Genomic DNA, 15,751 nt, shown 5'->3' with positions numbered 1-15,751 from the left:
ACTAGGATACATTATAATAATACCGAAATTTTGCGGGTTTAAATACTGTATACACATTTGTGCCCATTCGATTGTATGGTGCAGTCAGTGTATCTTAGTGACGTGAGATGGTTGTGAACAAATGAAATACGGCTAGGTATCAGTTTGCAAATCTCTAGTTGAAGTCTTTTTTCACACTATACACATACTTATATTCTGAATTCATCATGATATATATTATATTTTTGTCTTATAGAATAGACATTTATTGGAATTTGTTTGTACACGACACGATACGAGTGTTGTTAAAATGTTTGACAGCTTTATATGTCATGTACTTTGTAAACATGCAATTTTATCACGTACATTTAACCATGCACTACTAGAAACGAACACAAAAATAGAAATATTTCGAAAGCATAAATATATAAAACCGAAGAAGTGTTATGATTATCAATGAGACAACTCTTCACAAGAAATCAAAGGACACATACATTAACAAATAAAGGTCAACGTACGGCCTTCGACAATGATCAAAACCCATACCCATAGTCAGCTATAAAAGGCCTAATTTATGTACAAAATAAATGAACGAAAACAAAAATATGTAACACATCAACAAACGAGTCGACAACCATTATTACTTTGGACTTTGAACAGTAACATACATACAGAATGTGGCGGGATTTGACAAGTTAGCAGTTCCAACCCTCCCCTAACCTGGTACAGATGGATAAAAATATAATTGCATCAAAACACAAAATGAACGTGGCCGGGTACGTGTAAACTTCAACAACAAAAAGACACTTAGTACTGATCTGAGAGTACTCGCGCTTATTGACCACAAATTCAAAGCCATTAACAACTAATGAAAAAAAAATCACGCATCTAAGACTAAAGCATAACTCTTTATATATTTTCCCTTACTAAACGTCAACTTTGTAAACTCCTTTTTCGATATTATATTATCGAAAGTTTAAACAACGATAAATCTTACTTGATTTTTTTATATAATTTTGTTTTGAAAAACATTTATAAAAACACGAAATAGTTGATATTTTTTTGCAAAATACTCTGTTGACAAAATTTGAAAATAACATTTCCATGACTTTTTTTGTTTCAGATAACCATTGCATGTATATAGTACTGACGTTTTCATTGATTGCCTATTTTGGAACTTTGATGATTTGGGTAATCGTGTGGTGTTTAGCAGGGAAGTACATTAAACCTTTCGTTGATGGTAAGGAATTATATATTTCTAGTTTGATGTTAGTGAGAAAAGCGGAATTTTACCAAATGAGGAGTGTTTGAACGGGCACTACAAGTTATGCATGTATTTTACTTATTAGTAACACACCTTTATATGAAAGTTACAGATTCTACTTGTCACTGTACATCATGTGCTGTGTTGCAACCCTAGAAAAAGCCAACGAGGAAAGACATTACATAAAATACCTAAAGCAGCTATATTTTATGTAGCCTAGGTGATCGCGTGGTATAGGGTACTAGTCACAGTACAGGTGTAAGAGTTGCCTCGATTTGTCGGTAGCAAGGGCACGAATCATTGAAATTTCTTCGACATATTTTATCTATCAAATCACCAGTTATGGTGAGACAAGGCTATACACACATTCAGTATATGTTGTTTGTCTAAATAATAGCGCAACAATGTTAGATCTGTAAATTTTGCTGAGTAACTTTTTGTTCTTCTATGGCCGGGATTCTAACTCATGCTAATGAGATATTATTTTGAATAAAACTCATTTGTACCCATGCTTCTTTGTACCTTTTTGTATTGGAACCATCGAAGTTTATAGTTTTTTGTGGTGTAGAAAGACATATTATGCACTATTTTCCAATCAGGAACTTATTCTTAGGATGTGGGGGTGTTAAGATACACGGCATTGTCAAGTCTGTATTTTTGTAACTTATTTTTATGTTTTGTACATGTTGTATCGATCTTATAAGTATAGCCTTTTTAATTGATTTTTATAGTTTGTACTTTAAAATAGAATAGAAATCAATCAAATTAAATGTTATTAAAATAATCTGTTTAACATTTTGCCGTCCAGTTTTACTAAGTTGTTGATAAATCTATAATGGTTTTTTTTGACTATATTACATTTCACAAAAAAAAAAATATCGATGCGTGTATGCTCTTCCCTATATTATTGTACAAAGTAAGATTGGTTATGAGCAAAAAGAGAAGTTCTATAAACAATTCCCATTTTCGAAGCAAAAGATATCTGAAATTATACGTTGTAGTCGATAGTTCTTATTAAGAATTAGGAATTATATAGTTAGAAAAGCAACGCTATCAATTTTAAATCAAAGGTTTTGATATTGCTACACAGTAGTAAAGTGCTATTATTAACATTGCTTTTTTGTAAAATACGAAAGGTCTGTCAATTTCCGCATCAAAGAGTTAAATAGCTGAAAAATATTTTTGAGTGACGATTTTTTTTTACAGGTTTCTTTATTCAAAATTAAATTTTGACTGGAAATACGCTGTTTTTTTGTGTAAAGGGATGTCCTCTTGCTTCTCACTATTAAATGAATGAAACAGTTAAAAGCATGATTATGTTGATACCCTTCAAATCCTTATTATAAACTCTTCTTAAGAAAACTATGATTTTTCTTTGTCATCTATTAGTTATTGACTACTATGCATGCTGTTTTATTTTGATAACTATTGTAAGCCTCAGATTACTTTAAATGTTGTAAAATCAAACCCTTTCCAATACCATATAATGTGCGTTGTACATCATGTTTACGATTATATACTTTCATGTACATCTTTATTTAATGAATAGTTGAGAACAATATATATTTCGACCGAATATTTCGTTAAAAGATATGTTCCAAAAACTCGAGGTATCATGGAAAAAAAGACCCAAGAAAATTTAGAACATAATGTATTATATAGATATCTGTCTGTTTTTTATTACCTGTTGATATCTTTTGGTAATTGTTTCATCAGCGTATACTTTACATCTCTTGTTGTCCATATAATCTTTCAAGAATGTAAAACGTCAGCATTTTTGTTTTACCTGAGCTGTATTTGGCAAACCATTTGGAATTTTAGGTCCTCAATGACATACACATGCAGGCATATATTAATTTAAAAGACGAGAATAACAATCAAAACCAAGGAGTAAACAAAGACTCGAAATTCTTAGAAAATATAACATGATAAGAACACTTAGTAAATGAAAAATACCTTTAACTGAATGCAATAGCATCCGTTTGTACTGTAAATATATTTTGTAAAACACATAAGAATTTCAAGCAAACATTTACAACAGAATAGAATTACGGCATATTAATAATCCCCCCAAAATACATATTTTGTTTAAATTCCTTGGCTTATAGATAATTGATCAGGTACAACGGTGTATTTAATATATAAAGCAATAAAATAAAATAAATATGTTATCAAGCTATTTTGGAAACAAAACAATTCGTGTAAAAAAACCATTCAGGTAAAGACATAAACTCTATCCGTATAAACTTTATCCGTATTAATGAACACAACTTCAATATTAATGTAACCATAATAAATGTTCTATACTTATGTTAGAGAGGCCGGGATAAGGAACCAATATTGATGTACATATTAACAGTTTTTTTCCAATGCAAATATGCTAAATATGTGTCTTAGTTCTCTTATATTTGATACGCTTCCCTCAGTTTTAGTTTGTAACCCGGATTTGTTTTTTCTCTATCGGTTTATGAATTTCGAACAGCGGTGTACTACTGGTGCTTTTATTAATTACGTTTTAAGAAAAATCTAAGTGACATGCTTTAAACTAATACACATATACGGGTACTGTTGAAACACTTAATACTCTTTGTTCCTTTTGCAGAAATCTGGCAAAATTGCTTGTGCATCAACTCAATTCCAGGTAGGTTAACAGCGTTATTACTCGTTTATTTTTAAAAAAATGATAATTCATTATGTTCCGTTAAATTCAGTGTAAATATTTAATAGAACACCGTATATATTTGATATGGAATGAAAAAATCAATTACTCTAATATTCTGTACAATTTTATCAGGTTTCAAGACAATCGGACTAATGAGTTATAAATAATATATAAAGCGCATTGCTTTCTGTCTTTTTTATGTTAATTAATTGTATAAATTTCAAGCTGATATTTACGATTGTTAGCACGACCGACGACTACAATTACATTTCTTTTTTCACAATCTATTCAAACTATTTGTCGGTACGTGAATTCAATCGTACTTAGATCTGTTGCACAGCTGCATACCACATTTCCTAAGAGTGATCGAAACTCTAAAATAATTGTTTCAATGGCTGATCAACACGATTTGAATGTCATGCATTTTCATTGATTTAGGATCATAGAGGAAATTATTTGCCACAGATGTATGAAATGACGCAACAACATTTAAATAAAATCTAGAAATAAGAAAAAAATGAAAATAAAAATAACATAATTTCCAATGGCAATTACATAAGATGAGGCGACAAAACAAGTCTGTCTTGCAAAAAAACTGATGTATGTCCATTTATGTCACTATAACTGAATTTTTGAAACATGTAAAACAATTCTCGTTTCAGTTTTGAAGACTGTGAGTTTCATCACATGTTCTTTTCTCTTTGTCGGAATATGCACAGTGTGTGGGCTTTTTGATGATTCTACATGTATTAGTACGTATATCAGAAATTTAAGTATAAGATTTCCGAAGTTGGATGAAAACATGTCAATTATCTAGCTGGTCAGTACAAAAATCCAAATGTACAATTAAATAAAATTTTGCTTGTTTAAATATCAACTTAACTACTGACCTACGATCATATTTATGTAGATAATTTAGATTCACGAATTAGTGCTTTAACCCAGCTGGAATTTGAGGTTAACAAAAACATGAAGACAAAAATATTTGTGAGAAAGACTACTATTGTCTATTCATCGGTTGATATTTAAAAGGGATTGAGATCAAATGAACAGATTATCACGCAACATATTTCTGTGGCAGTCCCAAAAGTGGTTCTTAAGATAAATAAAGACAGTAGTATACCGATGTTCAAACTCATAAATCGATAAAAAAAACAACCTCCGTGTCACAAACGAAAAACCGAGGGAAACGTATTAAATATAAGAGGAGAATGACGACACAACTTTAAAATGTAACACACATAGAAACAAACTAAGCATTAAATACCAGAGGATCTTTCAAACTCATAAATAAAAAATAAACAGACAACGGCATGGCTAAAAATGAAAAAGACAAACAAAAGTTCACAGGACACAATTCAACATAGAAAGCTAAAGATTAAACAACACGAACCCCACCAAAAACTGGCGTTGATCTCAGGTACTCAGGGTAAGCAGATCCTGGTCCACATGTTGCACCAAATGAGGACTTTCATCACTATTTGTAGTTGAAATATGCTATCATTTCCAATGTTAAACTTGAAAGTTACAACTCATTCACCAACCACGCCTCTTTCGTGAAGAAATTTCATATGCATTTATATTCTTTTCTGTTTAATGTCAGGTTCCCATCTATAATCTCGATGTTCAATATCATAAAGTCACAACTTCGGAATATTATCAATACACGTACTATATATAATAGTTTATAGAGTTACTAGGTGTATGTTGACCTGCTTGAAAAATAATGGTTTGTTTATACATTTACACATATACACGTATACACATTATGCATATGATATTTATACAGCAGAGGTTTTAGAGACCTAAGTAAGAATAGTATCGTAATAAGGGCATACTGTTTATCAAAATAATTGTTACTATAATAATGTTGTATTGTAAATTGTAATTTTATAGCCCGGATTGTGTTACCAATAATTGGAATAGTGTTTGGAATCATTAGTACACCTTTGTTCCTTAATCTTGCAGGTAAATGTAGAATACTACATGTACATGTATATAGTTTAAATATATTTCCTGAAATTATCATTAAATTTGTATAGAAAGATGGATCTGAATATTTAATAAATTTCAACAATACCTAGATCATTGAACAATGTTTTCTATAATGTTAGAAATAATAAGGACGATTTACGTTAGTTAATATGGCGCATAACTGCCTTCTTTTGACATGTTGAATCGATGGATATTATACTTCCCTTTTTTCACATTTTACAAAACTTTGAATTTGAATAGATTACCTAGGCTATATACTTTTTAAATTCAACTTTTGTTTGTATTCTAGCGTTTTGCATTTATAATGAATTTATTTGTAAGAACCCCTTTCGGCTACCCGTTAAATAGTCTGCCTTGACATGACCTAAATGCTCAAAATAAACCGTACCTTCTGCAGAAAGGTTATAATATACCATCTTACTGCTTCAGTTTTCAGCGAAACTTAGTTTTTAAATTATCGAAACTCTGTCATAACTTTAGTTCTGAGTCGTCCGTAGACGTTAATATACAATACTATATATGAATAGGAGAATGTAGTATGAGCTATGTTTACAAGAAGCCAAGCAATACCATGTTGTGAAAGGAACCTAATAGGCTCCATGTTGAAGGCCGTACTTTAACCTATAATGATTTACTTTTTAAATTGTTATTTGGATGGAGAGTTGTCTCATTGGCACTCACACCACATCTTCCTATATCTAACTAATAGACAAACACGAGTGTACACAACTGCGATTTTCAACTCAGATTGAATCAGTTTTGAAAAAGAACATGCCGAAATGACTATTTGGTTCATACAATGAAATTTGATTAATCTATTTTAAATGTACGTTATTTTTAGAAGTCGGACATAAAGTTGAGAATGGAAATGGGGAATGTGTCAAAGAGACAACAACCCGACCATAGAAAGAAAAAAACTGCAGAAGGTCCCCAACAGGTCTTGAATCTATATATTAGATAAAGTACTATTTGTTTTAAGATACTAAGATAACATATATACTTGTTTGATTATTAACGCGCTGAACAATATGAATATTTAGACTATGCATAATTTTGCAGGAGATTACAGACAATCTTACATCCCAGCTCCTCTGGTCTAGCAGGGGTGATCTGAGCCGTATCACCCCATCTCACCCCAGTTTGAGTTTCTTTGTTTTGCATGCTTTCCTTTGTTCTGTAACATTTTGGTGGGAATGGCAAATCCAATATAAAACTTAGAAATGTTTAGACGGAAAAGTGTATCTATCAAAATTGATGTACACACATCCAGTGTCTATGCTGGGATTCGGACTCTTGACCTTTAAATTAACTTATCAACCCACGAAACATACCCCTACACAAAGATCGAGTGTATACTAACCATCAGTAATTTAAAGATGTCCTTAGTTGAGGTTAGGTGAAAATGAATAAATCAAGAATTCAAAATTGATTATTTAAGCCGGTAGAGTTTTCGTTAAGGATAACAAAAAAAAGCTACAAATATTGATAGGTCATGGACCTACTTTTCAAGATACTTGAGATTTAAAATATGGCGGGAAAAGGCTGACTCGGACCTTTCCCTTATATTGTATTGACATTATTTAGGTCTCAAAACAAAAGAAAGAAAATCAAGAATCTTCTAAAATTTTGATTAATGACCTTTCATGAGCTATTAAGTCTTTTAAAAAGGAGGCAAAATATTTTTAAAAGTGGGCCGAGGTGGCAGACCTTAATTCAGTGGGGTTTTAACCCTTTTGGTAAATAAGTGAGTTGTGGGACTGATTCTTCAATGGGATGTTACCTTTTTTCATAAGTGGGTAAGTTTTTTAGACAGTGGCGATATATTGTGGGTCGATTGGCCAGTGGGGCGAGTTGATATGGTATGGTTTCATATCTAAACATCGTGTTTGGGTGTCATAAAGGATATACATTATCTAGTAATATATAAAGTATATTATAGTGGTTGTGTGGCTAACCATAAGAGGTTTGAAAAGGGATGAAAGGAATCAAGTGAACTAATTAATACGAACTATTACTTGGTTCTCAGATATTAACCATCTGGCTTCTTTAAATAACCATTTGACCACATAACATTCTAATAGATTCGTATTTGTGTTAAACGATCGCTAAATCTCATGTTCAGTTTGAAGCTGTTTAGATATTTCATGCGCATTTTTAGTTCCGAAAATAAAATACCAAACGCTTCATGCTATATACCAAGCACAGCCTATCTAAAGGTTCAAATAAGTAGAAGTCCCAAAGTTGCGTGATCTGTTTATTTGTGGCCATTTCACCATCTATTTCACAATCTCCAGTAATCGTTACTACATTTGTACTTCGGTTCCTACCACACCAAATGAGTAAACGAAATAATATCTATTTTTGAACCTACCGAATATATCATATTCAAAACCCATAATATTCGAACACCTCTAAAACCGAAAAAAAAAAAAAAAAAAAAAAAAAAAAAAAAAAAAATATTTATAGTAAAACCATTGTGACAGGCCGAGCTTTTTTTTTTTTTTTTTTTTTTTTTTTCCTGTTTTTCTGTTTTCGCTTTTTTTAATATGTATTATGCGGATTGTTTTTTTTTTTTTTTTTTTTTTTTTTTTTTTTTTTTTTTACTTTGTTTTTTTTAAACACAATGACCTCTCAATCAGCAACGCTTATGCGTTCGATCCACATAGCGATCATGCCCTAACTATGACCTCCAATTGAGTGACGATGAGACCAAGAGTGGCCGCGCTATCTTATACATTCGAGGTACCGAAAGGGTAAACTTGGAATAGTGGAATATTACAAGTTCACAACGGTTCCTCTCATATATAAGATATTGGATTCAACAAACCAACGATGTATAAAGGGGTCTCATTGAAATGATTTGACATGACTGACTGGCTAAATACAAAACCTTATGCAATGTTCCAACCTCTTTATTGAAACAACTATTACCATAAAACATAAGTTTTATTATAATAAAAACATTTTTGGCAGTAAATTTTTATACACTAAATTTTAGCTTTATGGGCTACTGTTTCAACTTGTGTAGGTTTTATTTCTTATCAATGGTGTAATAAGAAACCGAAAATTTCCATGGTCTTTGTCTAGGAATTATGCAAGTTTTCGATTACAGGCAGTCAAGGTCAGCATGGTCATGGCATGATCAGGGTCAATACTAATTATCATTGGCCACAAATATTTTAATTGACCAATGAGGTTAAAGTGCATGCTAACTTTCAACAAGCGTCAAGTTGCGCCCGCATTATCGCAATTGCACTGAATGCTACTAGACGCTATTTTTGATTTGCCAGAAAAGTAAAGATTTTCAATTTCCCACCCACCTACACCCTTTTTTTTTTAAAAGTTTTAGTATTATTATTCTATCATATATATGTTGATTGTATATAATTGTTTGTTTATGTTTTGTAATTTGTTTATTGATGAGTGGCGGTATTTATTCCCCACCTTTGCAATTGTTGTCATTTATTCAGTTTTGTTTGATGACATAATTGTCCATCACTGTCAGTTATATAATGCTTTATGATATTCTGAATAAATGACCTTTTTCACAAATCTTGAGTTAGATATTCTGCAAATGAACTCGCATCCTTGGTTTCCATTTTCATGTCTTTATTTGGATAGGAAGAAAAGTTTAGCTGACAAAAAGTATATTATAGTGGTTGTGTGGCTTGCTAAACTAGATTTTATCAATTGTAAATAGTTTTTCGTCTTATTTAAGACAGCTGGGATGTAAAATAGTTATCCCATTCGGACTAAGTGTGTCAGTGTTAGAACACCCTCTGGCCTCATCGGGGTGATCTTACACTGACACACCGCGTCCTCTTCGGAGAAATATTAATTATAAAAAATGCTATTTACATATTTGTTTTTTTTTCAGTTGAAAAAATATCACCGACAGAGAACTCAGCAATTGACCAAGGTAATTAAGACATTATTTAGTCGATGCACTTGATACTAAGACAAATTAATTGGGCACAATAAAGTGTTTGCAACAAGAATATATCAATATCTGGTACAACTTTCTTGGATACATGTAAATCATACTTGGTCAAAAATCGCTTTGATTAAAACAACATGTTCTTTCAAATTTAAACGATCAAGCTGCTTGGTTATTTGATTTTAATTGCAAATTTGTTCGTTTGGATCGCGTGTTTGCATTAGCTTTGTTTTTATTTATAGTTATGCATCTATGCGTGAATCTTTGTTTGAGTAAAGACCAGTAGCAAATATTTTTGTGTACGTTCAGTCGATTCAGGAAGACCTTTTCAAATGAATTATGTGTTCGGCAATGATGATGATTTGGGTCTCAATATCTTTTAAGAGGTTAATAGGGCTAATTTTTTTCGTAAAAAATAAATATATCAGTTTTAGAGAAATATTTATGCAAAGAACTTTATCAATAATTAATATAAATATCAATTTTATTCAAAAATCGTTTCTTCCTTAAATGTACATGGTAAACTTAATCGTCACTAAACCTACACAAAATCTACATTAACTATCGACTGCATGTAAACATTGTGTTTTATCAATGGGAACATAATTGTGTTTAGTTTACGTGTGAGTTATACTAACACAACATCGAGTTAAGGTCAATGTTCAACACGGCCCAATTCTTAATTGAAAATAACGCTCAAACCTTAGAAAGCGTAAGATCAAAACTGCAATATATATACGTGTGCAAACAAAACAAATGTCCTGGTAGATGGGTCTTAAACAGCAGAAACCTCATTTTCCAAAAGACCAAAAAAGTGAAAAAAGTATATTCTTACAAAACGCATTTACTAGCAGGCCGAACAACGGATATTTTTAAACCCTGCTGACTTCTATTTTCGATTGCGAAATAAACGAACCACCAGATGTAACAAAATGGATCTTAATTATTAATTTAATACTAAATCGAAAAACAATAAACATGCGGAAAGTTAATAAACCACAAACAAAAGATGCAAAATTAGTACAACATATCCGGACAATTAATCTCTCTTAAAGGGGCACTAGCTGTCATATTCATGGTGACGAAACTGACTCAAATTATGTATTTGATTAATAACAATGCAAAACATTTATCCAAATCATAAAAAGTATAAAATAAGCAATTTACATGGCATAGTGTCGAGAAGATGTAGCTTCGTTTCGTGTGTTTTTTAGTCTTTACGCAATTTAATTAATTATCGAGTTGGCCTCCGAATACCTCCGATGACAATATAAGTGATATAAACATAAATAAAGATATAAATAGAAAAAAGCGAACTCGTGTTATTTCATATTTCTATGTCTGTTTAATTTTTAATTATATAATTATATAGCCCAAACGGGAAAATATTAAGAGCTAAATTGAAGGCAACGTTCCATGCTATGATTACGTTCGATCAAAACCGCATTTTTATACGTTTGTATGCAAAAAAAATATCTTGGTAGAGGGGTCTTAAAACAGCACCAACAAAATTTTCAAAAACACTAAAAATAAAGTAGAAAAGTATATATTCTAACAAAACGCATTTGACTAGCAGATCCACCAATGTTCTTAAACCCGGCTGAATACCACTGGAGATTGCCTAATAAACGGACCATCAGGATTTTTTTCGTTCGATGAATGTTCATTTGTTTTACTACGTCTTTTGAGTTTAGCCATTCCAATTGATATTTTATAGTGTGTCTTTCTATGTTGTGTTCTTACTCTATTGTTTCAGATAAGGTACCATTAAAACGTTTAAACCCGATGCAATTATTTGCAACTGTCCTAAGTCAGGAATCTGATGTTTAGAAGTTGTTGTGTGTTGATGTGGGTCATAAATGTTTCTCGTTTCTCGCCGTTTTTTTTTAACATAGATTAGACCGTTGGATTTCTCGTTTGAAAGGTTTTACACAAGTAATTTTTTGGGGCCCTTGATAGCATGCTGTTTGGTGTGAGTCAAGGCTCCGTGTTGAAGACCGTACATTGACCTATAATGGATTACTTTTATTAATTGTGACTTTGACAGAGAGTGGTCTCATTGGAACTCATACCACATCTTCTTATATCAACTTAATTATATTTAATACCAAACAGAAAAAAACCAAACTTGTGGCAAAGATGGTATATTGAATACAAAAAGCGCAATCATTCGTACATATATAAATAAGTATTGTTTTTTTTTCAGTTGCACAAGGATTTTTGGCAGAGAACTCAGAAAACGTCCAAGGTAATTAAGACATTCGTTGGTCGCTGCAATTAACACTTATACAAACTAATTGGGAACAATTATAAAATATATTTCCAACATGAATCTATCAACTTCAAGTACAATTATCTTGGCTCAATCATATTTTGTCAAAAGTTTTAAACAACTCTAAATACTAATAAAAAAAGAAGATGTGGTATGATCGCCAATGAGACAACTGTCCACAAGAGACCAAAATGACACAGACATTAACAACTATACATGTAGGTCTCCCACACGGCCTAAAACGACCCAGCTGCTTGATTTTTGTTTTTTAATTAAAAAATTGTTCGTTTGTATCACGTGTTTGCATAAGCTGTGTGTCTCTGCTATCTACATGTACCAACATGTTCTTTATTTTCATGAGGCAGATTTCATGCATGGTTCTTTCACGGAGATCTACGAGAAGATTGTATTAAAGTTGAGATTGAAGTTTCTTTATACCATATCCTCTACCAATTGTTTTACATTTGTATATCTCAATTTGTATTTTACGCTCGTTTTTGTTTACATCTTGCGGACTTTATTAACAGTAGTGTGCTCCAGACAAAAAAAATGTAAAAATAAAGAAAATGCATGTATCAAAGCAGAAATATGACATTTGTTATCCATTCATTCAATGTGTATGACCTTTTGATTTTGCCATTTGATAACTGGCTTCCTGTTATGAATTTACGCGGAGTATTTTATTTTACTTTTCATGAGGAAGAAGTACTCAAATCGACACATGTATATAATTTAATTGATTGATTTAAGAAAAGTTGTATTCCTTTTTGTTTTTAGGTCAACAACAAGCAAATAGCCAAGGATGACCGATGTTTCGATATAATGATCGATTGAACCCATGTTTGAAATGGTAAATACACAAAATTAGTTAAATTAGTGCGGTGAATCCAAAATTCTATTAGTTTAAATGAATTTATATTTTTTCTATAAAATATACTCAAAAAAGGCAAAAGATACCAAAGCAAAATTCAGACTAATAAATCGAACATAAACTGACAAAGTCATGGCTAAAATAGAAAAAAAGCAAACAGACAGACAGACGAACAACAATACACAGATCACGAAATAAAAAAAAAAAGATTTGAAGGCAACGGTAATTTCAGTTGATTAATGCATAAAACCGAATTACTATTTGAAATCTATGCTGCCAATACAAATCAATGATTCTTTATGCCAAGCGATTGGTTTTTCGGAACACGAAATTTTAAAATAGGAGGCTACAATGAAAGTTTACTTAGTCAAAGGGTTGCACATAATATATGGTCATTAACATTTTATTTTAAGCATTCTGTTGTTTGTTGGCAGAGGCTAACAATTGAATTTAGATTAAGCTTGTGATTTTTTAAATATATTTCGGAAAGTATCTGGCCTATTAAAATGAATATCATTCCTGCCACTTTGTCAAATGTCAAATGCGACTTTGTAATTTCATTGTAGTATACCTATTATGTTGTTGTAATAATGTTGCGATTCCTGAGAAAAGTGTAAGACAACTTCGGCTGTTCTGGTTCCTAAGAACTAAATGTTCTGATACCTCTTCCATAAAAAGTCAAATATTCGTTATTACGAAACCTCGTGTCGTGTCTGGTTTTTTTTATATGTTAACTGCTCTACTGAAAAGTTAGCACTAACGTTTGTGGACCAATAATCTACCATCTCGTGGCTATTGACTAGTATGACAAAATTGTTCTTTTTCCTTGAAAAATAACTCAGAATTTTACAGATTTTTATATGAATAGAGAACTTGTAGGCATTATGTCAATATTATGTTATATATAACTATGAAAAACTTAAAAAATGATGTCTACACCTAATAACCTGAGTATAAGGGATTGTAAAACTTTGATTAAGTACAACAACTGACGAGGTTATTGATATTTCATTGAACATGAAAGTTGAATGGGTTTCAGATTAGGGTATTTAAGAAATAATTGATTAGGAGAATTAAGGTAATTTCTATGTCCGATGTGTATAAGGATAAAACGATTGTGTAGGCTCTTCCATGAACCTCCCTTTTTTGGTATGTAAAGAAGCAAACGGCTAACTGCGATTTTTCAGAGGGATGAGGTTTTTAACAGCCAGCATGAACGGGGTTAAGTTCAATATCGTAGCGGCTACGTAGCTGCTATCAATATATATGTAGCAACTAGTCTATAGCTACACGTTCAATAGTCAAAATCTACGTAGCTGCTACGATATTGAACTCAACCCAGTTGTCGTATCTAGGTCAACTATGTCAATTTCGGAATGCATCACATTACAGTCATAATAAATGAGTTAGTAACAACAAGTGCAACGGTTAAGAGTTTGGAAGTGTTTTAAGTACTTAATGAAATATATAAAATGCATGCCAATTTGATAAAATTCATTATTCTGCAGTAGCCAATATACGCATGTGCAAAAACATATGATTGAATTTAGAGCATGGGTTTATTCATAAAGCGAAAAAAAAGCAAGTAATGTTAGAATATATAAAAAAGAAGATGTGGTATGATTGCCAATGAGACAACTATCCACAAAAGACCAAAATGACACAAACATTAACAATTATAGGTTACCGTACGGCCTTCAACAATAAGCACAGCACATACCGCATATAGTCAGCTATAAAAGACCCCGATAAGACAATGTAAAATAATTCAAGCGAGAAAACTAACGGCCTTATTTATGTAAAAAAAAATATAGTTCATATAACCCCTTCTTGTTACAAGTGAAATCACTAAAAATACAATTGGGATCAGTTATAATTTCAAATTAAATAATCAGCAACTGTCAGTAAAACTGTTTTAGAATAATCGACGGTCACTATCAATCCTGCATTTAAAAGATTTGCACGCTTTTATCATAGAACAAATTCTGATCGTTCTATAACGAAACAGTTTTTTGGCAGCACTAGTATCTACTGTAAATATTGAAATTATATGTCATGTTTTTATTAATGTGAACTATGCGACTGGCTACGTATCGCAATAATAAGAAGACACATATCTGTATGGAAATGTTTCTGAAATCACAATTAAAAATATCGAATTTTGTCCATTGTCCAAGAAATTATAGTTATTACTTCAATTATTTTAATTAAACATCGTTTTTTATTTATCTTTTGTTTTCATTTAGCTTTACGAATTGTTGTTAATATAATTACACTAAACCAGTTTTGATTCATAACACGTGAAGATTGTAATGTCTTTTTCTTGATTCTGGTCCATCACATTAAACACTATTCGAGTAAATTATACTGGGTGAAAATAAAACACCACAACTGTACAAGTTAGACATTCATAGTATTACTATTGACAACAATTACTGCAACATTAAATTCAAAAATCATATTGCTTTAGCATTATTTCATATAAATAAAGAAAGGAAAAGCTAAGATTAGAATATTGTGAAATAACGAAACCAAGATATATCCAAGAGTGGATTTTTTTTCGATGTTATCCTTTTACTGTTATTAACTGCTCAAGAGTTTCAAAATAAAATGTACTGTTCTTAACCATGATCAGAGTGCTGCTCTGATTCTCGCCGCGGTATAGCCTTGTTGTCCTAATGCGGCGTAAAGCAACTACGAATCAATCAATCTAATTAACGTTTTTCTGAACTATAATCTACACTCGAATTTAGTTGATCTAACAAGAATTT

At 31.5% G+C, this 15,751-nt stretch overlaps 1 protein-coding gene and 1 long non-coding RNA gene across 4 annotated transcripts in view; one reads left to right on the top strand and one right to left on the bottom strand.

Moving 5' to 3' along the window:
* The window catches only part of LOC143082358 (uncharacterized), a 49,500-nt gene that overhangs the window by 23,251 nt on the left and 10,498 nt on the right, over positions 1–15,751 (bottom strand). The gene's annotated exons all lie outside the window — the stretch shown is intronic.
* Positions 1–15,751, top strand: part of LOC143082355 (uncharacterized) — a 69,847-nt gene that overhangs the window by 53,117 nt on the left and 979 nt on the right. For 2 of the 3 annotated variants that reach the window (XM_076258001.1, XM_076257998.1), the window contains 7 exons: positions 1,103–1,219; positions 3,846–3,884; positions 4,568–4,657; positions 5,802–5,873; positions 9,778–9,819; positions 12,044–12,085; positions 12,887–12,959. In XM_076258001.1, the coding sequence (XP_076114116.1) occupies positions 1,103–1,219; positions 3,846–3,884; positions 4,568–4,657; positions 5,802–5,873; positions 9,778–9,819; positions 12,044–12,085; positions 12,887–12,915 (431 nt within the window). In that variant the 3' untranslated portion in view covers positions 12,916–12,959. The remainder of the gene's footprint in view (positions 1–1,102; positions 1,220–3,845; positions 3,885–4,567; positions 4,658–5,801; positions 5,874–9,777; positions 9,820–12,043; positions 12,086–12,886; positions 12,960–15,751) is intronic. The other variant, XM_076257999.1, reaches the window with a different exon arrangement.

The sequence above is a fragment of the Mytilus galloprovincialis genome, chromosome 7, assembly GCF_965363235.1.
Source record: "Mytilus galloprovincialis chromosome 7, xbMytGall1.hap1.1, whole genome shotgun sequence".
Classification (NCBI taxonomy): Eukaryota; Metazoa; Mollusca; class Bivalvia; order Mytilida; family Mytilidae; genus Mytilus; species Mytilus galloprovincialis.
Note: the sequence above shows the minus strand (reverse complement) of the source record. Positions and strands in the feature narration are given on the sequence as shown.